The sequence below is a fragment of the Salmo trutta genome, chromosome 2 (assembly GCF_901001165.1).
Source record: "Salmo trutta chromosome 2, fSalTru1.1, whole genome shotgun sequence".
Taxonomy (NCBI): Eukaryota; Metazoa; Chordata; class Actinopteri; order Salmoniformes; family Salmonidae; genus Salmo; species Salmo trutta.
The window spans coordinates 70,698,992-70,722,822 of record NC_042958.1 but is presented as its reverse complement, the minus strand read 5'-3'; the positions used below and the strand labels follow the sequence as shown (position 1 = coordinate 70,722,822).

At 43.2% G+C, this 23,831-nt stretch overlaps 2 protein-coding genes across 3 annotated transcripts in view; one reads left to right on the top strand and one right to left on the bottom strand.

Annotated features, from left to right (window-relative positions):
* Positions 1-488: 488 nt before the first annotated feature.
* Positions 489-15,811, top strand: atp2a1l (ATPase sarcoplasmic/endoplasmic reticulum Ca2+ transporting 1, like). 2 transcript variants are annotated; one of them, XM_029713421.1, is made up of 21 exons: positions 489-823; positions 3,224-3,241; positions 3,780-3,862; positions 5,573-5,677; positions 6,233-6,371; positions 7,064-7,144; positions 7,411-7,496; positions 7,884-8,181; positions 8,475-8,641; positions 8,920-9,008; positions 9,208-9,310; positions 9,859-10,107; positions 10,351-10,569; positions 10,754-10,865; positions 11,399-11,625; positions 11,852-12,072; positions 12,415-12,617; positions 12,905-13,124; positions 13,488-13,605; positions 13,901-14,018; positions 15,497-15,811. In XM_029713421.1, the coding sequence occupies exons 1-21, from the start codon at positions 706-708 to the stop codon at positions 15,502-15,504; spliced, it is 2,982 nt and encodes a 993-aa protein (XP_029569281.1). In that variant the 5' UTR covers positions 489-705; the 3' UTR covers positions 15,505-15,811. The 2 variants fall into 2 exon arrangements, with proteins under 2 accessions (XP_029569281.1, XP_029569290.1); XM_029713430.1 differs by lacking the exon at positions 15,497-15,811 and adding an exon at positions 14,587-14,631.
* Positions 15,812-16,050: 239 nt separating this feature from the next.
* The window catches only part of sult1st6 (sulfotransferase family 1, cytosolic sulfotransferase 6), a 50,480-nt gene continuing 42,699 nt past the window's right edge, over positions 16,051-23,831 (bottom strand). Inside the window, exons 5-7 of the mRNA XM_029713468.1 lie at positions 20,983-21,077; positions 19,492-19,672; positions 16,051-16,446 (exon numbers count right to left, since the gene is read on the bottom strand). Coding sequence (XP_029569328.1) covers positions 16,334-16,446; positions 19,492-19,672; positions 20,983-21,077 — 389 coding nt within the window. The 3' untranslated portion in view covers positions 16,051-16,333. The remainder of the gene's footprint in view (positions 16,447-19,491; positions 19,673-20,982; positions 21,078-23,831) is intronic.

Here is a 23,831-nt window from a genome sequence, read left to right as displayed (position 1 = left end):
TTGCCCAACAGAAGTGGCATGACTGTGGTTTGAACTATCTGTTCGGTTCCATGTGAACCCCCATGCATCAATGTACCACCCTGGTTGCCTAGGCTTCGATGTCACTGCGCTCCGCTAAAGCTTGTACTAAGTTAACCTTCCACCACCTCTCTCTATCCGTCTCGCTCTCTCGCACTCTTTCTCTGTCTCGGCCCCCTTCCTCAGCAGAAACCAGTTGAGCCGTCACTCAATGTTTCCCCTCCTCCCCCTGCAAGATCTTCTGTCTCACTCTCTCACCTTCTCCCCTATCCTTATTCCACTGACCATGCATGTTCCAAAAACAGTTCTTATTCCATGGTACACCCCCCCCCCCCTTCAACTCCGTATCCCCCCACACACCCCCTTCCCCCCTCCTCCCCCAGGCCAAGTCCACCAGCTTACCTCCCTATTACTCCACCTCAAGCCCCACCCTCACCATCCCATATCTCTCGTGCTGGAATTTAGAGGCGTGTACACGTGGGGTCCCCACCAATAGTGTGGCCGTGCTGATATAAAACCCTGCAGCAGTGTTTGCTTATTCGCCTTTCTGTCAGTCCAGCACTCCTGCTTGTGGAGGGGTCGAACAAAATCAAGGGACCAATACAAGTCCTAGCACCACACACAAAACAAAAAGGAGCAACACAACGAAAATCAAAAGAGCACAGCTAGACACGGCTAGTAGCAAGGATGGAGAACGCGCACACGAAGACGCCGGCAGAATGCCTGGCCTTCTTCGGGGTGAACATGGAAACCGGTCTCACCCCAGACCAAGTCAAGAAGAACCTGGCCAAGTATGGCCCCAATGGTGAGACCCACGGAGGGATGGAGGGGTGCATGAAGAAAGGGGAACATAGAAAAGAAATGGAAACTGCCGATAGAATAGACTAAGTACAGGAGGTGTGCCCTGTAGCATAGAGACCACTGGGTTAGGCATTTACAACCAGTAGATGTGATGTTTAATATGTGAAGGAATGATCATATCTGTTAAGGACATCACAGGTTTTCCTCACTTTGAAGTTTTTCTTTTCTTCGTTAGGGACACTTGCAGCGGACAGTGAATTTCTGTGTTGGATTATTTTTTAGAAAGGGGTTAGGTTAGTTGCCACAGGTGGTAGACATGGACATGCAGAGATGGAGAAGCAGAGACTTTTGGGGGGTTTGAAGAGCTATTTAAAGAGGAAAGGAAGAGGAGTGGGAGGCAGAGAGACGGGTGATGGCTCAAGAGTCTTCATGGGTAATATATAGTGCGAGCATTTTATTTTATTTTTATTTTTATTTAACTAGGCAAGTCAATTAAGAACAAATTCCTTATTTACAATGATGGCCTTCCAAAAGGCCTCCTGCGGGGACGGGGGCCTGGGATTAAACAAATTATATAAATACAATATAAGTATAGAACAAAACACACATCACAACAAGAGAGACAACACTACATAACGAGAGATCTAAGACAACAACATAGCAAGGCAGCAACACATGACAACAACATGGTAGCAACATAACATGATAGCAGCACAAAACAGGGTACAAACATTATTGGGCACAGTCAACAGCACAAAGGGCCAGAAGGTAGAGACAACAATACATCACACAAAGCAGCCACAACTGTCAGTTAGAGTGTCCATGATTTAGTCTTTGAAGAGATTGAGATAAAACTGTCCAGTTTGAGTGTTTGTTGCAGCTCGTTCCAGTCGCTAGCTGCAGCGAACTGAAAAGAGGAGTGACCCAGGGATGTGTGTGCTTTGGGGACCTTTAACAGAATGTGACTGGCAGAACGGGTGTTGTATGTGGAGGATGAGGGCTGCAGTAGATATCTCAGATAGGGGGGAGTGAGGCCTAAAAGGGTTTTATAAATAAGCATCAACCAGTGGGTCTTGCGACGGGTATACAGAGATGACCAGTTTACTGAGTAGTATAGATTGCAATGATGTGTCCTATAAGGAGCATTGGTGGCAAATCTGATGGCCGAATGGTAAAGAACATCTAGCCGCTCGAGAGCACCCTTACCTGCGGATCTATAAATTATGTCTCCGTAATTTAACATGGGTAGGATGGTCATCTGAAACAGGGTTAGTTTGGCAGCTGGGCTGACAGAGAAGCGATTACAATAGAGGAAACCAAGTCTAGATTTAAGGGTAGAGAAAGCTTGTTGGACACTAAGAAAGCTTTGTTGTAGAGCATTTAAAACAAAATCTAAGGAGGGGCTTGCTGAGTATAAGACTGTATCATCTGCATATAAATGGAAGAGAGCTTCCTACTGCCTGAGTTATGTTTTTGATGTAAATTGAGAAGAGTGTGGGGCCTAGGATTGAGCCTTGGGGTACTCCCTTGGTGACAGGCAATGGCTGAGAGAGGAGATTTTCTGACTTTATACACTGCACTCTAAAAGCATAATTTTTGTCCTAGTGCAGAGGGGGAGGTCCTTAGATGGCTAACAGGGATGAATGATATGAAATATGATCACTGAGTTGCTGATCATTGACCAATTACATGCAGCGTGAACTAGATAGACCAAGCAAAGTTAGATGGAAGTCTGCTTCGATTAAGCTCGCTGAAATGCCCACAGCATTTTGTGTTAATTTAACGTTGCATAAGCTGGTTACAATTGCATTTCTGGCCACAGTTTGTTAATGATCATGCTTTTGTAGCAAAAAAGTATTTGATGAATAAGCAAGTGTATCAATACACTTACAGTAAAGACTACAATTAGCAACATGGTAATTGCTATTATCAGATAATTGTCCACAATTCCATGGGCTACATTTCAATGCATTTCTGGTTTATGGCTAGTTTATGGGCAATCCAAATGTTATGTTGAATTAGTGTGTTGTTCCAGATTTTAAGGCTTGTTGATACAAAGCAATAGTTAAAACACTGATACATTATTTATTGGATCTGTTGTACACTAAGACACTTTAATGTACAGTTTAGCTAGGTCCGATTTTTGTTTTTGGTTCATCCAAAATGGTCAAAGTAAGTATATAGAAATTCCCCAAACTGTGCTTTAAAATGTCTTAGTGTACAACAGATCCAATAAATAATGTATCAGTGTTTTAACTATATTATATATCTGCCCAGTCCAAGTGGTGATGAACTAAGCAAAGTCTAACATATCATACAATATCATGCAATTTATTTTGTGCTAATATTGTTTTTTGGGTTCTGCCCACCTTCCCTTCCCTGCATCGTGATTGGACAACCCCAGCACTGCCAGCTGAGGAGGGTAAGTGTTTTTTTTCCTTCACATCAACTGTCACTCATCCGAGTTCACAAATAAGAAGCACATTGTGGAAATGTACCAACGTCTATCAATATTATGAATACTTTTTTACACGTGATTCACACCATTTTAAAAATGACTACTGACTTCAATCCAAAATAAAATCAACCTTTATCAGGAGTTAATTGTAACATGCAAGCAATCGTTTGATTGTGGAATTTCTTGCACATTATTGCATAATCCTCACACTCTTGTATAATCCTGGTAACTGAGCAACCACATTTATAGGTGTATGACTCCAAATCAATCAATACATGGGTCATTTCCCTTTTTTATATGATAATCACTTGTTTGGGGTTGGAAATCAAGCAAAACATTACATACATTATCTCTCTTACACAGCATTTGGCATAATACTTATCTTGCATCCAGACACTTAGACAAAAATAACAAATACACACAAATTCTCAGAACATTATTTAATAATACTTTTTTTTCTATTTTTTCTCTCTCTCTCTCTCTCTCTCTCTCTCTCTCTCAGGTAAGACCACCTGGGAGCTGATTGTGGAGCAGTTTGAGGATCTGTTGGTCAGAATCCTGCTGCTGGCTGCCTGCATCTCTTTTGTGAGTAAACAAAGGCTATGCTTGTATTATTTCATCCTGGTTATTTTGCTCACGATAATAGTAATAGTAGCCAAGAACACCTGTGAAATCATTTCAAGATGTTAATATCAAGTTTAATTCCCTTCCCACACCAGAGTGAGAAGAAAATACTTATTTCATATTTTTTTAGGGGGGGGGGACCACCCATCATACACACTCATACCTAATCTACACATTTTTTGTTAAGACCCGTAATTGATATCAAACAGCTGTGACAGTGGCACTTAAAGTTGTAGGCCTACACCTGTAACCCAAGCCACTGGCCTGAAGGATGATCCTGCATATCACTGCTTTGGCATTGCTGTCTTGTCACTTTATCAAACAACTTGTACCTTCTCTTGGCACTCCAAGTCCCCTTCCCTCTTAAAATATATTTTTGAACAGGAGAACTTGGGGTGGGGGTACATTGAACAGGACAAATATAAGCACCCCCTATTTGATCTTGAGAGGGGTGGTTGGAGGTGTATTAATTCCTACCACACGCTTTCCACCCCTTTGGGCAGCTGTCAGGATGGCCTTAGAAGGCGAATATTGAGGAGCGGGTGAGAGACGGGGGGCGCAAGGAGTAAGGGGGGGGGGTCGAGGGGGTAATGATTTATTTTAAGAAAGACTCAAGCCAGGGAAGAGAAACTGTATCCTTCAGGGAAAAGGTCAGATCTGATGGAAGGAACGATGGGCTTCCACAGAAAGAGGTAGAGAAGGTTGAAGTGGATACTGTAGGAGGGACATTGAGATCAAGTGTACAGGGATTGTGTCATTATTGTGAAATACAGCAAACTGGAGCACTAAACTGCAAACTGGAGCAGTTGCTTAACTTTAGACAACAGCTGAACAACGTCAACACAATTTAACAAAACATTTTAACACAGCCAGCTGATTCGGTGTTTACCCATTCAAGTGTTGAGAGCATATATAGAGTGTGCGACCATTTTTTAAATATTTTGACATAAGTTTACTATTCCAAAATTGCAAATGCACAAATGCTACATTTCAAATGCATAAAACATACAATTTATACAATTCAAACATTTTCGCACACTGCATTTATAAATGAATGAACAAAATGCAAGTTAAGTAGGTCTATTTCTAAACCTGTAACAGTTTTGCCTCCTGTTGTTGTGCCCATGGACACTAGCGTTGAGTCTGTGTAAGAGTATCAGACAGTAAACAGACTAAAATAGAACGGTGATGGAACAAACAGATGAAACCATTTTCTAAATTCCCAATAGTGCCCTGCAGGGCCCTCTGAACTGAACACTGCTTATTCACAATCATCTGAAACATCCTCACAGCTTCCCTAGGGCTTTAAGCCAAGGGCTTCCCTCTGGAGAATTGTCATGTCCTAAAATCCATAACATCATCATAAACATGTGTAAACCATATAGAAATCAACAAAAACCTACAGACAACCACAGACTATCAAATAGCCCATAGAAATTCCTTGCTTTGCATCAGATTCAGAATCAGACAACTGTATTGCCATGCCACAAATGTTACTAGGAATTTATTTTGATGTTTTACATAAAACCACTGTATCAAATAATAATTGCATTGATCTAACATTGATTTAACTGCGATCAAACACGGTTTCTCCTGCAGCCAGTGTGACTGTATGCTATGATGCACCAAATGCTAACCATTTTCCTCTGTTGTCCACCTGTTTGTGCTCAGGTGCTGGCTTGGTTTGAGGAAGGTGAGGAGACCGTCACTGCCTTCGTCGAGCCCTTCGTCATCCTTCTCATCCTTATCGCTAATGCTGTTGTTGGAGTGTGGCAGGTCAGTCGTGTTGACATACACACGTACACGTTGAGCAATGACACATACCCGCAGCTTTGATGACCTGTAGCATGTGGGTTAGTGACATAGTGCACGTGGGTTAGGGTTACTGAGAAAGAGCAGTTCGCTCAATTGAAACAGAATTACTTTTGGACACCAGTGAGAATGACATCCGGGTCAGGTATGTTTTGAGTAATAACAAACAAACAGACAGCCACCTGCGGTATTGACTGTGTTAGTTGACTCTGTTAGTTGTGACTGTAACATGGTCTATTTCCTTAACATTTGTAACAGTTGTATTGTCTGGAGTTGTGTTATGAGTTAGGGCTATATGTTATGACTAGGTGTATAGTTATGCCTGTATGTTATGACTAGGTGTTTGTATTGTCTGTGGTTACGTCAGTGTCGACTGCAGTCCTGTGACTTGGTGTTCGTATCGACTGTAGTTGTGTTAGAGTTGAAAGTGGGTGTTCGTATCGACTGTAGTTGTGTTAGAGTTGAAAGTGGGTGTTTGTATTGACTGTAGTTGCACGCGTGTCTGGTTGTCTGCCACAGGAGCGTAATGCTGAGGACGCCATCGAAGCTCTGAAGGAGTACGAGCCTGAGATGGGCAAAGTCTTCCGTACTGACAGAAGGAGCGTGCAGAAGATCAAGGCCAATGTGATGGTTCCTGGTGATATTGTGGAGGTGTCCGGTGAGAGACCCATCTTTCTCTTAATGACCTATATTTTTTATTCTGTCATTTCTTGTACACCGTTTTAAAGACCTAGGGACTCTAGACTACAGACTCATGCTGCAAATTAGCGCAAGCTAAAACATGATGGGACAATTCATCTGACTGTTGATGACTCAATATGTCAATGTTTGAATTGTATGTGTCCAACTAACAAATACATGTATTTTATTATCGCTTGCCCAATCAAATGTTTTCCTTCCTTTTTTAGCACTTTAGGCGTTAAGTGGCTTTATTGTGTAAACTGTTGAGAAAGAAAGTTAGGGACCCACAGAGTGTATATTTGAGAGGATTCTCAAGAGCAGGACATAGGAGTGCAAGATGGAGGGGAGATGGGGAGGCCTCTTACCCATATAAGGCAGCGGGAAGGAAGGAGGGGGCAAACGGCTGTGAAAACATGCTGAGGGAAGGAAAACAAAATCTTGGGTATAAATACCCCCCTACCACCTGCCACACCTCTTCTCTCCTTCTTGCCCTCTCTCTCTCTCTCTCTCAGCTCTCCCATAACCCACTGGTGGTCATGTATCATAGTACACCTGTTGCCCTTCAAGTCAGTCATTTCTATGGCATTCCTACGGCTTATTCTGATTGGCTGGTGTATAATGTGTCAGTTGAGGTTAAGCATGCATACTTATCTCTCCCCCCCTCCCCAGTCGGTGACAAAGTCCCCGCTGACATCAGGATTGTTGCCATCCGTTCCACCACCCTCCGCATTGACCAGTCCATCCTTACTGGTGAGGATCCTTACATACCACAACTCCCTACTATATAATACATAACATGTTGTTTTAACTATGCAGAAACTAAAACAACAATACACAGTTACATTATTAAAAAGCACTACGGATAAAGAACACAATAACGTCTAAAGACCTATTTACATTATGGTCCTATAAGAAATGTGAGAAAGGGTGCTTTTTAGACCTGGAAGGCATTGTCTTGCATACTGTTTTCTTGTTATGTGTCCTCTCATTGACCATTGTCTGTGGGTCCCCCTCAGGTGAGTCCGTCAGTGTGATTAAGCATACTGACCCTGTCCCCGACCCCAGAGCCGTCAACCAGGACAAGAAGAACATGCTTTTCTCTGCAAGTATCCCTCCATCTCTCCTTCCCTCCATTCCTCTATCTCTCTATTCTATTCTCCCCCCCATCACTGTGTCACTGCATCCTTCTTTTCTTTATTCACCTGTCCCTACCTGCCGCCATCCTTTTTCTACACCTCTATCCCTCACTCTGGCCCTCAGTCTTTCCCTCTCTTTCGTAACACACCCTCTAGCGTTCTCCATTCATGACTAGTAAACTTTTCTTAATCGTCTTAGTTCCTAGATGAACAGAAGGCCTACAGTAGTGTATAAGAGTTTGTAACAGGGTGTACAGTGTGAAATAGTGTATAACCATATAACAAAAAAAGAATAAACATTGTATACTAAATTCTACGTTATCCTCCACCACTTCCACCTCTACCAACCACAGGGCACCAACGTTGCTGCCGGCAGGGCCATTGGCGTGGTTGTGGCTACCGGCGTCTCCACCGAGATTGGCAAGATCCGCGACCAGATGGTCGCCACCGAGCAAGAGAAGACCCCCCTGCAGGCCAAGCTGGATGAGTTCGGCGAGCAACTGTCCAAGGTCATCTCCCTGATCTGTGTTGCCGTGTGGGCGATCAACATTGGCCACTTCAACGATCCCGTCCATGGAGGTTCCTGGATCCGTGGTGCCGTCTACTACTTCAAGATCGCCATTGCCCTGGCTGTGGCCGCCATACCTGAGGGTGAGGGAGAGAGGGATGGAGGGAGGGAGGGAGGGATGGATAGGGGAAAGAGAGATGTCATGGGGAGGGGAAGGGGGCATGAATGTGTGTGTTTGGAGGAGAGATGGGTTGTATGTGCGTGTCCGTGTATGTGTGTCTGTTTGTGCACATGTGCGTGGTTGTTCAAGTATGTGCGGTTCACACAATGCTCGTTGTTTGTGATATTCCATTGTGACTAAATGCACACTATGTTATTCTCACTATATCACTGCTATTTGATTTACTCGCGGTTTCGACTATCATCTCTCTACCAGGTTTGCCCGCTGTCATCACTACCTGCCTGGCTCTCGGTACCCGCCGTATGGCCAAGAAGAACGCCATTGTCCGCTCTCTGCCCTCTGTGGAGACCCTGGGTTGCACCTCCGTCATCTGCTCTGACAAGACCGGAACCCTGACCACCAACCAGATGTGTGTGACCAAGGTGGGTGCTGCACAGAACATAGTACCCTATAACGGGTCTGCAACTGGCAGTCCACGGGCCAAATCCGGACTCCGAACTGATTTAATGTGGCTTGCCAAGGTTGTGTTAGCAGAAACGCACAGACACATTTGTACACAGACACACATTTCACTGGGACATTGGGCAGCATATTGTTCACTATGTGACCAATTTGGGCACATTCAGACACTTGACAGACTCACGCACATACACAAACTGAACAGTAATTTCACAACTTCCCTTTGTTTCTTCCTCTCTAGATGTTCATCATCAAGAATGTTGATGGCGACCATGTCAACCTGGACATGTTCGACATCTCCGGCTCCAAGTACACCCCCGAGGGAGAGGTGTAAGTAGTCCCGTTTCTGTGGCAACCAGTGTTAACTTTACGACATAGGTACCATTCAAGCTACTGAGCCTCATATGACAATTATGTGAACGCATACTCTCTTTTTTCCTTCTTTCTCTATTCTCTCTACATCTTCCTTTTTTCCCTCTGTCAATCTCTCTCTCCCTTCTTCCAACTCTCTATCTCTTCCCTATCTTAGCTCCCAGGGAGGTGCTAAGACCCCCTGCGGATCCTACGATGGCCTTGTTGAGCTGGCAACCATCAGCGCCCTGTGCAATGACTCCTCTCTGGACTACAACGATGTAATGAATTGATTCATTTGTTACTTATTTATCACATTAGTAGGCAGGGACAGTGCACCATTCATTCATTCCATCCATCAATAGTTCAGTTTTCCCATCAAGTTCTCGCTATGTCGCTCCATTTTCTTCTGTAGTCCCCTAAACACAGATAAAACGACGTGGCTAACACATATTTATGCTCTGACAAAGTCATTGTAACAAAGCTTTGAATTTTGTTGTTTAGTTGTCACATACAGCGGATAGGTGCAGTGAAATTTGTTATTTTGCAGGGTCAACCATAGAAGTACGGAGCCCCTAGGGAAAATTAGGGTTAAGTGCCTTTCTCAAGGGCACATTGACAGATTTTTCACCTTGTCAGCTCGGGTATTCAAACCACAACCAATTCCGACTTCGCAACTGAAATGTACTCTCTGCAGTCATGGCTAACAAACATCAAATAACATGTTTTATGATTACGAAGGTGTCCCGTTGCTGTAGATTCTACCCTCTGCCTCTTCTTAACTTCTTTTCTCGGACACTTTATTTCTATTTATCTCCCTTCCCTCCAGGCCAAGAAGATCTATGAGAAAGTGGGTGAGGCCACCGAGACTGCCATGTGCTGCCTGGTTGAAAAGATGAACGTGTTCAACTCCAAAGTTACAGGCCTCTCCAAGCCTGATAGAGCCAATGCCTGCTGTTCTGTGATCAAGCAGCTGATGAAGAAGGAATTCACCCTGGAGTTCTCCCGTGACAGGAAGTCCATGTCTGTGTACTGCACCCCCGCCAAGGGCGATGGTGGAGCTAAGATGTTTGTGAAGGTCAGCTCCTCTCTCTCTCTCTCCACTTTCTAGCTCTCTTCTTCTAGTCCTCTTCCTCTAATGCTGTTGTGTCAAACATGGGCTTATGCCTTATTGTTCCGTTGCAAGTAGTTTATTAGCCACTAAATTATAGTCTCTCAACAGTTCTACTGACAACTGTATTCTCAAAGCAGTAATGGAAGGAGTTTGATTTGGTCCCTTTGTGAAAACCCAACCTCTCTCCGTTTCCTCCTCACTCAATAGGGTGCCCCCGAGGGTGTGATTGACAGATGTGCCTATGTTCGTGTTGGCACCACCCGCGTTCCCCTGACTAGTGCCGTCAAGGACAAGATTTTGGCTGTGATCAAGGAATGGGGTTGCGGCCGCGATACCCTGCGTTGCCTGGCCCTTGCCACCCGTGACACCCCCCTGAAAGTCGAGGAGATGAAGCTTGAGGATGCCACCAAGTTCATTGATTACGAGGTGAGGAAGAAATATTTCCCTCTGTAGATAGATGGGTGGACAGCAGGATGGATAGATGAGAGGATGGATGGATACATGGACAGATACATGGATGGACACCTTTTTTGGATGGATGTCTAGCCAGATATATCCAAGTTGGTTTTGACTCATCCTCACCTTTCTCCCTCACTCCTCTTGTCCCCAGACTGACCTGACCTTCGTTGGCTGCGTTGGTATGCTGGATCCCCCGCGTAAGGAGGTTACGCCCGCCATTCTGTTATGCAAAGCTGCTGGAATCCGCGTCATCATGATCACTGGTTAGTGTACCACTACCTCCTCTCTAGCACCCATTCCCAATACAGACCATCTTCCTTTACAAAGTGATTGTGTATATGTTTCCTTTAGTTCGTCTATGAGTTTGATCTAGTTTGTGTTGTCTGTTTCTAAGTAAATATTATACTTGTCTGTTTTTTTGCTTCTGTGTTGAAAGTGTTGTTGCATCCACAATGGTTTTTGTTGTGTCTCTGCTATCACGTGTCTATTGTGTTTATATCTCTGTTTACATAGACGTCTGTATTCCACGTTATATTAGCATGTTTTTTGTTGTTGCTAATTCTCAGTCACATATTACCTGGGGTTGAATTGGAGAGAAACATTTTTTTTCCTGTAAAATTACTGTAAAAAAACAACAACTGTAAACTCACCCGTAATTCAACTAAAATGTCAAAATGAGTTTCACATTGAAAACGCAGTTCCCCTTCGATTCCACCCCTGGTCATTATTACTGTACAGTACATCTTTCTCTTTATCCTTCATCTGATTGGCTAATTTCACCCTTCGACTCCCTCAGGTGACAACAAGGGAACCGCAGTGGCCATCTGCCGTCGTATTGGCATCTTCACGGAGGATGAGGATGTGACTGGAAAGGCCTTCACTGGCCGTGAGTTCGACGACCTGCCCTCATTTGAACTTCAAAGCGATGCTGTCAGAAACGCTAGCTGCTACGCCCGTGTGGAGCCCTCCCACAAGTCCAAGATCGTTGGGTTTCTGCAGGGCCAAGACGAGATTACCGCCATGGTGAGGCCAAGACATTTGTGTAGATACACATGCAATATACTATAAAATACACAATTCTTCAAACATTTGATAGTAGTTCAAGTGAATCCAAAGTTGACCCCAAATTCCTGTACTGTAACTGTTAGTGCAGTGGAAGTGATAGTATTCCTCCAGCGATCTTTGAATGACTGACTTGTAAATGCACCACTTCAACTGACCCTCTCTCTCTCTCCCTACCTTAAACCAGACCGGTGATGGTGTGAACGATGCCCCCGCCCTAAAGAAGGCCGAGATCGGCATCGCCATGGGCTCTGGCACTGCCGTTGCCAAGTCTGCCTCTGAAATGGTCCTGGCTGACGACAACTTCTCTTCCATCGTGTCCGCCGTCGAGGAGGGCCGCGCCATCTACAACAACATGAAGCAGTTCATCCGCTACCTCATCTCCTCCAACGTTGGTGAGGTCGTCTGGTGAGTGTTCTGTCCATACGGGACGGACTGGATTAGATCCCTGGGCTCTCTGATACTGTGTTAGCCCATCGAGCTAAAACCTAGGTATTAGGTGGTCTGATGAGTGTTCGTATGGGACCAACTTTTGAACCCGGGCTCTCAGAGATTGTGTTAGCCCATCAAGCTAAAGCCTAGGCATTAGCTTAGGGACCTAACTTCTCTCCTCCTTGTCCTCCCCATCCCTTCAATTGTAGTCGACTTTCATCTATTATTCTCTGGGATTTGTACTTTTTTAACTTGTAAGCAGATTTTAAAAAAAATCAAAATCAATCAATCTACCTTTTCTTCCCTTCACTCATTCAGTATCTTCCTGACTGCTGCCCTGGGTCTGCCCGAGGCTCTTATCCCCGTCCAGCTGCTGTGGGTCAACCTGGTGACTGACGGTCTGCCCGCCACCGCCCTGGGCTTCAACCCCCCCGACCTGGACATCATGGGCCGCCGCCCCCGTTCCGCCAAGGAGCCCCTGATCTCCGGCTGGCTGTTCTTCAGATATATGGTCATTGGAGGTAAGCGTGGAAGAATAGGACAGGGGAACTATCTGTCTTTGTCCCAAATGTCAACCTATTCCCTTCATAGTGCACCATTTTCGTCCAGGGCCAATAAGGTTTGCACTATATAGGGAATATGGGCCCTGGTAAAAAGTAGTGCACTATGAAGGGAATAGGGTGCCATTTAGGACATATCCCCTGTCTGCTTTGCATTAGTAGGGTCCTGTAAGGGCTGGTTGAACACCACCAAGGTGTTCACCCACCTGAGTCTGTGTCTGACGGTAAGTCTCTTTGGTCCGCACCAGGATATGTCGGTGCCGCCACTGTCGCAGCTGCCGTCTGGTGGTTCATGTACGATCCCACCGGCCCTGGAGTCACCTTCCACCAGCTGTCCCACTTCATGCAGTGCCACGACGAGAACGAAGACTTCATCGGCATTACATGCAAGGTGTTCGAGGCCTCTCCCCCTATGACGATGGCTCTGTCCGTGCTGGTCACCATTGAGATGTCCAACGCCCTCAACAGGTCAGACGCAGAATGCACACGCACAGACACATGCACAGACACACACTCATACACATACAGATGCAAGAGCACAGACACACAAGCACACACACAGGCATGCACTCGCGCGCGCGCGAACACACACACACACACACACACACACACACACACACACACACACACACACACACACACACACACACACACACACACACTCTCACTCACTCACTCACTCACTCACACACACATACACATACAGATGCAAGAGCACAGACACACAAGCACACGCAGAGGCATGCAATCACGTGCACACACACACACACACACACACACACACTAATCATGTGATGTTAAATTGTCTCCTTTAACCCCCCTCCCTTTCAGCTTGTCTGAGAACCAGTCTCTGGTGCGCATGCCCCCATGGAGCAACTTGTGGCTGGTTGGAGCCATGGCTCTCTCCATGTCCCTCCACTTCATGATCATCTACGTCGACCCCCTGCCCGTAAGTACTGTCGCTGTGGAAAAGGTCCCATCATAAGCCTCTGTCATCGTGGAAAAGGTCCCATCATAGTCCTCTGTCACCGTGGAAATGGTCTCATCACAGTCCCCTGTCACCGTGGAAATGGTGTCATCACAGTCCCCTGTCACTGTGGAAATGGTCCCATCATATGCTTATATGCTTAATAAATTTGACATTTCTATTGCTCAGAAGACGCTACTGAGTATTTTCTGTCAGTAGTTTGTCAGTTGTTCTTCCCTAATAACCCTGTGTTCTTCTCTTCCCTTCTCCCGCCCAGATGGTCTTCAAGTTGACTCACTTGAACGTGGAGCAATGGTTGATTGTCCTGAAACTCTCTTTCCCTGTCATCCTGATTGACGAGGTGTTGAAGTTTGTCGCCCGTAACTACCTGGAGAGTAAGTGTGCCTCTAACACACACACACACACACACACACACATACACCTTTACCATTGTAACCAAATTATGGTATTCTATCCTTGTATTTGCAAGCAATTCTGCTTCTAAAGTAATTTGAATAACAGTTATATCCTAGCAGTTCTACTGTATAACATTCCTTGTTCTCCATTTGAATAACAGCTTCGATAAAAATCTTAAATTAATTCCTTCTTTCATTCACCCTCATCTTTTATTTGGTACGAAATGAATAATCCTTCCATCTGGTTAAGACAATTTGTATCATAATGTTAATGCTTGTTTAACCTCTTCTAAATGTCTCTCTCAGTTGTTTCAATCATGTTATCATCGGCTCTCACTGCCTTTATTTCTTCTTTATCTCTATACTCCGCTCTCTCTTTCTCTAACTCCCTGTGTTCATTCTTTTTCTCTAAACTCCTTTTTCCAACTCCCTGTATTCCTTCTTCCTATCTTCATACTCGCTCTCACCTCTCTCTCATTCTCTTTTATTTAATCCTATAACTCCATCCTTTCATTCCTCAATAACACGTTGAATCATCTTTTTACAGACTAATCCTGAATATCACCCACCATTAGCCTGTAACCACAGCAAGGTATCCCACCAACTGCACCGCTAGCGGTTCTCTCTTTGTGTGTATGTCATTGTGTTTATGTCAGGAGAGTGTGTGTACATGTGCAAAGCGAATCTGTGTTTTACAACCTGCCCAAGTTGCGTTCTTGTCGTTTTCCAGTCTTTCCCGGGGATCTCTAGCCTATATGCTCAAAATGTGTGTACATGCTACTTCTGTATTGTATCTGTACTGCTCTGTATTCTGCTGGTCTGGTTTATGGATGTTGTTTTCCACTGTTATACGTATAATTAGTATCAGTGATGTATCAGTAGGCTTTGGGGATTGGTCCCAGATCTGTTTGTACTGTGTAGCCAACTTGTATGGTTGTTACATAGAAGTTAGTTAAACAGCACAAACCAGGATATCATGAATCGTGTCCTGTTGTTGCTGTTGTGAGTTGTCTAGATGCTTCGGCATTGGCGTGTGTGGCGGGGGGGGGGGGGGGGGGGGGGTGTCTGAGTCTGAGGGGGTAGATGTTTGACGCAGTAACTGTTGTTGCCATAAACATTTAGAATATGAGCTATTATTCGATAAAAGTGTGATATATTTTTGCTCAATATACTGTAGCTCTGCAGTAAATAACCATATTGTAATATTTACAAAGTGAACGTTCAGATCCTATACTAGTAATATTACATTGAAATCTTTATAGAAAGAAATGTACAAGAAAGGCTAGTAATTAGCTATTGTAGTATTATAGCTATGATAATACTACTATGGTTGAAATAACATGGTATTTATAGTTTCATTACATATCTCTGCTGCTAATTTCATCAGCTTTCATTTAAAACTAACGTTGCAGTTAGCTCTCTCCCTCTGATTTCCTGCTTTTCTTCTTTCACTCTAGAAAAATAGAAATCTAGAAGAAGAGGAATTAGAGAGGTGGAGAAAGGGAGGACGAGGAGGAGAAGATTGAAAAAGATGACGATCACAGCCACTGAATGAGGAGCTCTTGTGAGCCAACCAATAGAACAGAGGGGGCTAAACAGGAAAGTCAACGAGAAAAAAATAAAAAAAATAAAAAATGCACATAAAACAACCTCTGTATATGGAAAGAGATTTAATTGGATTGGGGTTTTACTCCACCAAAACAATATTCAAATATTTAAGATTTTATTCATAGAAATAATGTATTAAAAAGAGATTTTTTGTTAAACTTGGATACTCTTGACTGTTGTTTTTTTTGTTCAGTTTCTCCACCACAATCCAACTTGTTTTACATTTCTCTACTACTCATTACTTTATCCGGGTCTTTGCCCCTATGTGCTCTACATCAGTCCAATGTAGGAGAGAAGTACTGTGCTGAAGGTTGTCCATGACATCAAACAAAGGACAAGTTCACTCACAACAATAAGGTATTATATCTTTACCATTAATAAACAAAGTGACCACTACAAAAGATGCATTGCGAAGCACATTTTATTGACTATTTTTAACAAAGGGCTGATTTTCAAGACATAAAATCAATGATTCTCTCTCAACAGTACATCTGCATAAGCAGACAAACATTCAAATAAATGGTCTACATCTAAGCAATAATGCAGTGTGTTGGTTGTTTGATACTTTCCTTTGGCTTCTCACAAATCCCACAACATTGGGAAATGTTCAACAGTTAGTGATTCCGACCTCATGTGGTAAAAGTCTGCCCAGTTGCATTGTGTTGGAAATAGAGAGGAAAATCCCGCTAGATGTCAGTCCGGAAAGGGATGTCAGCATCCTTCATTTTTCTTTTGTAGTCCTCATCAAACAGTTGTGTCTGGGCAGGGGAGAAATGATTGGTCCAATCACCTACTACACCTGAAAGAAAACAAGGATTGAGATTGAGTCATTCCAACACACTCAGATACTGAAATACCAAATATCCTGAAATAGTTAATGTACCCGAAATATACTGAAATAGTCAATATACTTGTTGAGAAAAACTTGTTCCAGGAATCAGGCAGAACTAATTTATCAGCAATAAGAGTTTATTCAAGCAATTGCAAGGAAGCTTACCCTCCAGATGAAACCGGAGAGTAACTTAAAAATGTACAAATGACACAGTAATTTATATACTTCACCTACACAAAGAATTGCTTACCCCTCCAAGGGGCTTACCCCTCTCAAGTTTACATGAGAGATAAAGCATTATACAAACAAAAGCAGGTTCTAACCAGTTCTCACAGCCTATGTGTCTAAGATAAGTGATAAGACCTTTAGAGCCTAAACAGACTGGAAATCAGCCTGGTTGGGCCTTTGGTGCACCAAAAATAGTACATATAGTACTATTCAACTCAAGCATTTACATAGCATTAGACTGTAACAAAACCATTTTCGCCCCATCATACTGAAATAGCCAATGTAATGATAGAGTGCATTTACTCCAATAAACACCTGTCCAAGGCAGTTAATACATACAGTGGGGGAAAAAAGTATTTGATCCCCTGCTGATTTTGTACGTTTGCCAACTTACAAAGAAATGATCCGTCTATAATTTTAATGGTAGGTTTATTTGAACAGTGAGAGACAGAATAACAACAAAAAAATCCAGAAAAACGCATGTCAAAAATGTTATAAAATGATTTGCATTTTAATGGGGGAAATAAGTATTTGACCCCTCTGCAAAACATGACTTAGTACTTGGTGCCAAAACCCTTGTTGGCAATCACAGAGGTCAGACGTTTCTTGTAGTTGGCCACCAGGTTTGCACACATCTCAGGAGGGATTTTGTCCCACTCCTCTTTGCAGATCTTCTCCAAGTCATTAAAGTTGCGAGGCTGATGTTTGGCAACTCGAACCTTCTGCTCCCTCCACAGATTTTCTATGGGATTAAGGTCTGGAGACTGGCTAGGCCACTCCAGGACCTTAATGTGCTTCTTCTTGATCCACTCCTTTGTTGCCTTGGCCGTGTGTTTTGGGTCATTGTCATGCTGGAATACCCATCCACGACCCATTTTCAATGCCCTGGCTGAGGGAAGGATGTTCTCACCCAAGATTAGATGGTACATGGCCCCGTCCATCGTCCCTTTGATGCGATGAAGTTGTCCTGTCCCCTTAGCAGAAAAACACCCCCAAAGCATAATGTTTCCACCTCCATATTTGACGGTGGAGATGGTGTTCTTGGGGTCATAGGCAGCATTCCTCCTCCTCCCAACACGGCAAGTTGAGTTGATGCCAAAGAGCTCCATTTTGGTCTCATCTGACCACAACACTTTCACCAGTTGTCCTCTGAATCATTCAGATGTTCATTGGCAAACTTCAGACGGGCATGTATATGTATTCTTGAGCAGGGGGACCTTGCGGGCGTAGTGTGTTACCAATTGTCTTCTTGGTGACTATGGTCCCAGCTGCCTTGAGATCATTGACAAGATCCCCCCGTGTAGTTCTGGGCGGATTCCTCACCATTCTCATGATCATTGCAACCCCACGAGGTGAGATCTTGCATGGAGCCCCAGGCTGAGGGAGATTGACAGTTCTTTTGTGTTTCTTCCATTTGCGAATAATCGCACCAACTGTTGTCACCTTCTCACCAAGCTGCTTGGCGATGGTCTTGTAGCCCATTCCAGCCTTGTGTAGGTCTACAATCTTGTCCCTGACATCCTTGGAGAGCTCTTTGGTCTTGGCCATGGTGGAGAGTTTGGAATCTGATTGATTGATTGCTTCTGTGGACAGGTTTCTTTTTTACAGGTAACAAGCTGCGGTTAGGAGCACTCCCTTTAAGAGTGTGCTCCTAATCTCAGCTCGTTACCTGTATAAAAGACACCTGCGAGCCAGAAATCTTTCTGATTGAGAGGGGGTCAACTACATATTTCCCTCATTAAAATGCAAATCAATTTATAACATTTTTGACATGCGTTTTTCTGGATATTTTTGTTGTTATTCTGTCTCTCACTGTTCAAATAAACCTACCATTAAAATTATATGCTGATCCTTTCTGTATCAGTGGGCAAACATACAAAATCGGCAGGGGATCAAATACTTTTTTCCCCCACTGTAACATGCTCAGAGTAACTATAGAGAGAAATAGTAATGGCGTCTTTTTGTAGCCACTAACTCTGCCATGGTAAGTTGGACAAAGCCTATGGAGAAAATGAATGGCGTTTTGGATAAACGCTGAAAATAAGGTCTGTGTTTTGTTCTATGAGATAATATTCATCAGCTAATGTCACTTTTTGGGAATTTTGAAAAATGTATGTAATTAAAGAAAAACAAAGCACATAAAGGCTTCATAATAATTCATAAAGATCATGCTAACTAACTATGATCTCATAGAACAAAACGTGTAAGATCGCCTAAGCCTGAGTTACGCGTACAAAGCGAACGCCTAGCAACACAAAGGTTGAGTGTTCCAATCTCATCACAGACAACTTTAGCAGTTCAGCAAATTAGCAACTCTGCAAACAGTTATTACTTTTTAGCTACTTTGCATGTTAACTAACCCTTTCCTTAACCTACCATTTAACTTAACTTAACCCTAACCTTAACCCTAACCTTAACCCCTAACCCACCTACCGTTAGCCACCTAGCTAATGTTAGCCACCTAGCCACCTAGATAACGTTAGCCACAACAAATTGGAATTTGTAACATAGCATACATATTGCAAATTTGTAAAAAAAAATATTGTACAAATTGCAATTCGTAACATATCATACAAAATGGATGACGGGCAACCACAAATTAATTCATACCATACCAAACATAACATATAATACTAATTTGAGTGTCCCAGATTGTTACGTCTACCCCTGAGTTCAGGTTGATCATATATATAAAGACAGCTAGGGAGAGCCACAGCAGTGTGCAATCTGCCACGGACTCAGATAAGACACATATGTATTAATAGTAGATATAGGGAGGCAGACCTTTTCTCATGAAGGGGGAGATGGACTGGTCAAAAACTGGTTTGGGGAAAAAGGAGTAGTTGGTCATCGGGTTCTCCTTCATGGTCTTAAAGGAAGTCAGCTCCACAATGCGTCTGATGACATCATCAGCGAGCGACAGATCAAGGTAGCGCATGATGCGCTCCACTTCTCGTTGAGGATTCTGTGAGGAAAACAAATAATGAGTATTTAGCTGGAATACGTGGGGGGGATAATACCCGCAAAACACCAGTCTCAACGTCAACAGTGAAGAGGCGACTCCGGGATGCTGGCCTTCTAGGCAGAGTTCCTCTGTCCAGTGTCGGTGTTCTTTTGCCCATCTTAATCTTTTATTTTTATTGGTCAGTCTGAGATATAGCTTTTTCTATGCAACTCTGCCTAGAAGGCCAGCATCCCGAAGTCGCCTCTTTACTGTTGACGTTGAGACTGGTGTTTTGCGGGTACTATTTAATGAAGCTGCCAGTTGAGGACTTGTGAGGCGTCTTTCTCAAACTAGACACTCTAATGTACTTGTCCTCTTGCTCAGTTGTGCACCGGGGCCTCCCACTCTTCTTTCTATTCTGGTTAGAGCCAGTTTGCGCTGTTCTGTGAAGGGAGTAGTACACGTCGTTATACGAGATTTTCAGTTTCTTGGCAATTTCTTGCATGGAATTGCCTTCATTTCTCAGAACAAGAATAGACTGACGAGTTTCAGAAGAAAGGTCTTTGTTTCTGGCCATTTTGAGCCTGTAATCGAACCCACAAATACTGATGCTGCAGATGCTCAACTAGTCTAAAGAAGGCCAGTTTTATTGCTTCCTTAATCAGACCAACAGTTTTCAGCTGTGCTAACATAATTGCAAAAGGGTTTTCTAATGATCAATTAGCCTTTTAAAATTATAAACTTGGATTAGCTAACACAGCGTGACATTGGAACACAGGAGTGATGGTTGCTGATAATGGGCCTCTGTACGCCTATTAAGATATTCCATAAAAAATCTGCCGTTTCCAGCTACAATAGTCATTTACAACATTAACAATGTCTACACTGTATTTCTGATTCATTTTATGTTATTTTAATGGACAAAAAAATGTGCTTTTCTTTCAAAAACAAGGACATTTCTAAGTGACCCCAAACTTTTGAACGGTAGTGTACATGCACTTAAATTTAACTTAATTCCTTTTTCAGTCACTTTCCTCTCAGGCACATTCTGACCTTGAATTTAAGCATGGGGAAACGCATGTGCCAGCCAGGTCTGCTTTTGGGGTGGATATCATAGAAATGGAGTTGTGGCAGAGATGTGTTTACAGATAAGAGAATTCTGACCCTGGCTTCCCACATACATCCACCACCTTTACGAGAGAGAAAAGCTATACATTTATAAATTACAGTGCTGGTCATAAACTGTATATTTGCAAGTTTTTGTGTTGTGTGCGTCTCTATGTGTGCACATGCATCTGTGTGTGTGGACATTTGGTGCAGCTCTCCCCTACCTCTTTCATGTCTTCATAGAAAAGGTAGAGTATATTCCTCTTCTCTCGTTCCTCCCAGTAACCCTTCACATGGTCGTACCAGGACCCCCATGCCACTGAGGGAGAGTACAATACACAGTTTAACCACTGACACTCAAAACCAACCAACTCTCATTCTATCAGCATTTACATTAGCACTATCATAAAAGTATTCTGTCTCCATGCCAAACACAGGCTAGAATTCTTTTTCAGAAAAGGCATATTATTTTCTATGAACTGTTCGTGCAGGAGAAGCTGGGTCCCATGCCGCTGATTAACATTGCGCACCGCACGGGTCCTCTACGGAAAGGATCTCGGTGTATGATTGTATGGACCAAAGCTTTAAAGTTAAGCGGCGAATTGTTTGCCTTGCAGCAGAATCCAGGGGTCTGACCTATGCAGGGATGAGGGTCAGCATCTATCCAGGGCTGAGTGCCGAACTGCTAAAACAGAGGGAAACCTACAACGAGGTAAGCTCCCAACTACGCAAGCTAAACCTGAGATGCGGCTTCATCCACCAGGCAAAACTAATCTTGACCTTCCAGAACACAACACACGTTTCCACTGCCAAGGAAGTGGAAGACTTCTTCGAGAAGCACATCAAACCCAACACACAAGGGGACAAACCAACAGATGGAACCCCATGACTGGCTTATTATTCAGGTACGCTATATCCATGTACAATCATGCAGCCTAGCCTATGGCTATGATGCTGCCCTCAGCATAAGACAATGAAGAGGATACCCCACAAATTTGGGTAAAAGGAATAATATAAATATTATTGCTGAGCATTGAACTTGTTATAATTATATTGCTTATGGTCCAGGACATTTACATAGTGATGACACCATGCCAATGAATGAATAATGGACAATATACGGACTTAAATCTGCTTGGGGGATGATTTATAGAGAGGGTCTTGTGGGTGGTGACGTGACGTGACTTTCATTAACGTGATGACTGCTATTTATCGAATCAACTAACTATGTTTAATTGTCACCCAATTAAATGAATCATGTAACAATTAACTCATTAGGAATTTGGGGCCACCACGGGAGAAGTTGTTTGTTTATTTATTTATTTATTTTACCGTTATTTTACCAGGTAAGTTGACTGAGAACACATTCCCATTTACAGCAACGACCTAGGGAATAGTTTCAGGGGAGAGGAGGGGGATGAATGAGCCAATTGTAAGCTGAGGATGATTAGGTGGCCGTGATGGTATGAGGGCCAGATTGGGAATTTAGCCACGACACCGGGGTTAACACCCCTACTCTTACGATAAGTGCAATGGGATCTTTAATGACCTCAGAGAGTCAGGACACCCGTTTAACGTCCCATCCGAAAGACGGCACCCTACACAGGGCAGTGTCCCCATTCACTGCCCTGGGGCATTGGGATATTTTTTAGACCAGAGGAAAGAGTGCCTCCTACTGGCCCTCCAACACCTAACGAGTTACCATCTCCCGAATTAACTCTAGAAGATATATAGATATCTCTTACATCAATAACAGTCACTTATTCATCCTTACCTCATATCAGTCTCATTCTGAACGTCGCAGACCTCTTGAATCCGCAAGAACCCCAGCCTTTCTGATTATTCAGTACTACACCAATTGATTTAATCATTTATTTACTAACTAACTAAATAATAACACAGAATACACATACACACTTACGTGAGACAAAAGTCCCTAGTGGACTGACAAGATATGACAGCTTGTAACACATATGGAGAGGGAGGGGTAGATAAAGAGAGGGAGAGACAAAGAGAGTCAAACTTATTGTACATTTGGAAACTACCCTCAAAGTAACAATAACACTTTGCTCATGAACCACCGCCCGTTTGGGGTAAGGAATGTAATGTATTTACGTGTAGATGTCTTTGTCCTTCATCTCTCTGAAACCAATTGATCCTTCTATGGGAAGTGGCTCGATGGGTGTAAGGCTCTGGTTGTCTACCAGAGGTCACAATGTCCTTCTTAGTTGTTCCGGGTTGTAGTGGATGTTTCTTCAGATACACCAATTATTGTCTGAGATAGGATCTTCTCCTTCCTTTCTCGGGTAGATAGTCAAGTTCTAGATCCCTTTACATGCACAGCTGCAGACTGTCAAATGTTCTGGTCTAGTGTTTATCTTCTTCACTCGTGTTCGAGAGTTTCAGAGTTTCTAACCATTTCAACATGTGGCCAATGCTCCACGATTTTCTGGTCTGATAGGTGAGGTTATCTTCTCACCTCGTGTTGAGTCTTAGAGTTTCAAACATTCGTAATGTTTAGCTCACGCTCTCCGTCTGCTGGTCTGAATATGTTAATTTTTAGAGAGTCCTTTTAAGCACTCTGGTTGGAAAGGTGGTTCCATCCCACTTACATGCTCTTCTGACCTAATTAGGGGCGTGGCTTAGTTAATGTGCAACAGACACGAAAAACTTTTATCTCATTAGAAAACCAAAATCACATTCCTATCTTAACAAACATACTTTCATCGTTCTTCAAATCCTATTAACCTCATATTGGATGGAAACTTGGAAGCAAGAATGTGTTTCCTTCCTAAGTTACAGTATTTGGTTCATACAGTTTTTAATAACATCACAAAATAATAAACAATATGACAGGACTATTCTTTAGATCCCCACAGACCATTCTTACCATTCCTATCTTATAAATATTATTCCAAAGTTCACTCTTTGGGTGTTATAGTTTTGGGCGGCAAAATGTCACTGTAACAAAGACATTCCTTTCCCAATACTGAGGAGCAAAGGGAGATTTCTATTTCACTTAATTTACGACAGGGTGTGACGGTGTCATCTCTCCTGTGGGAGAGAGGGGGGT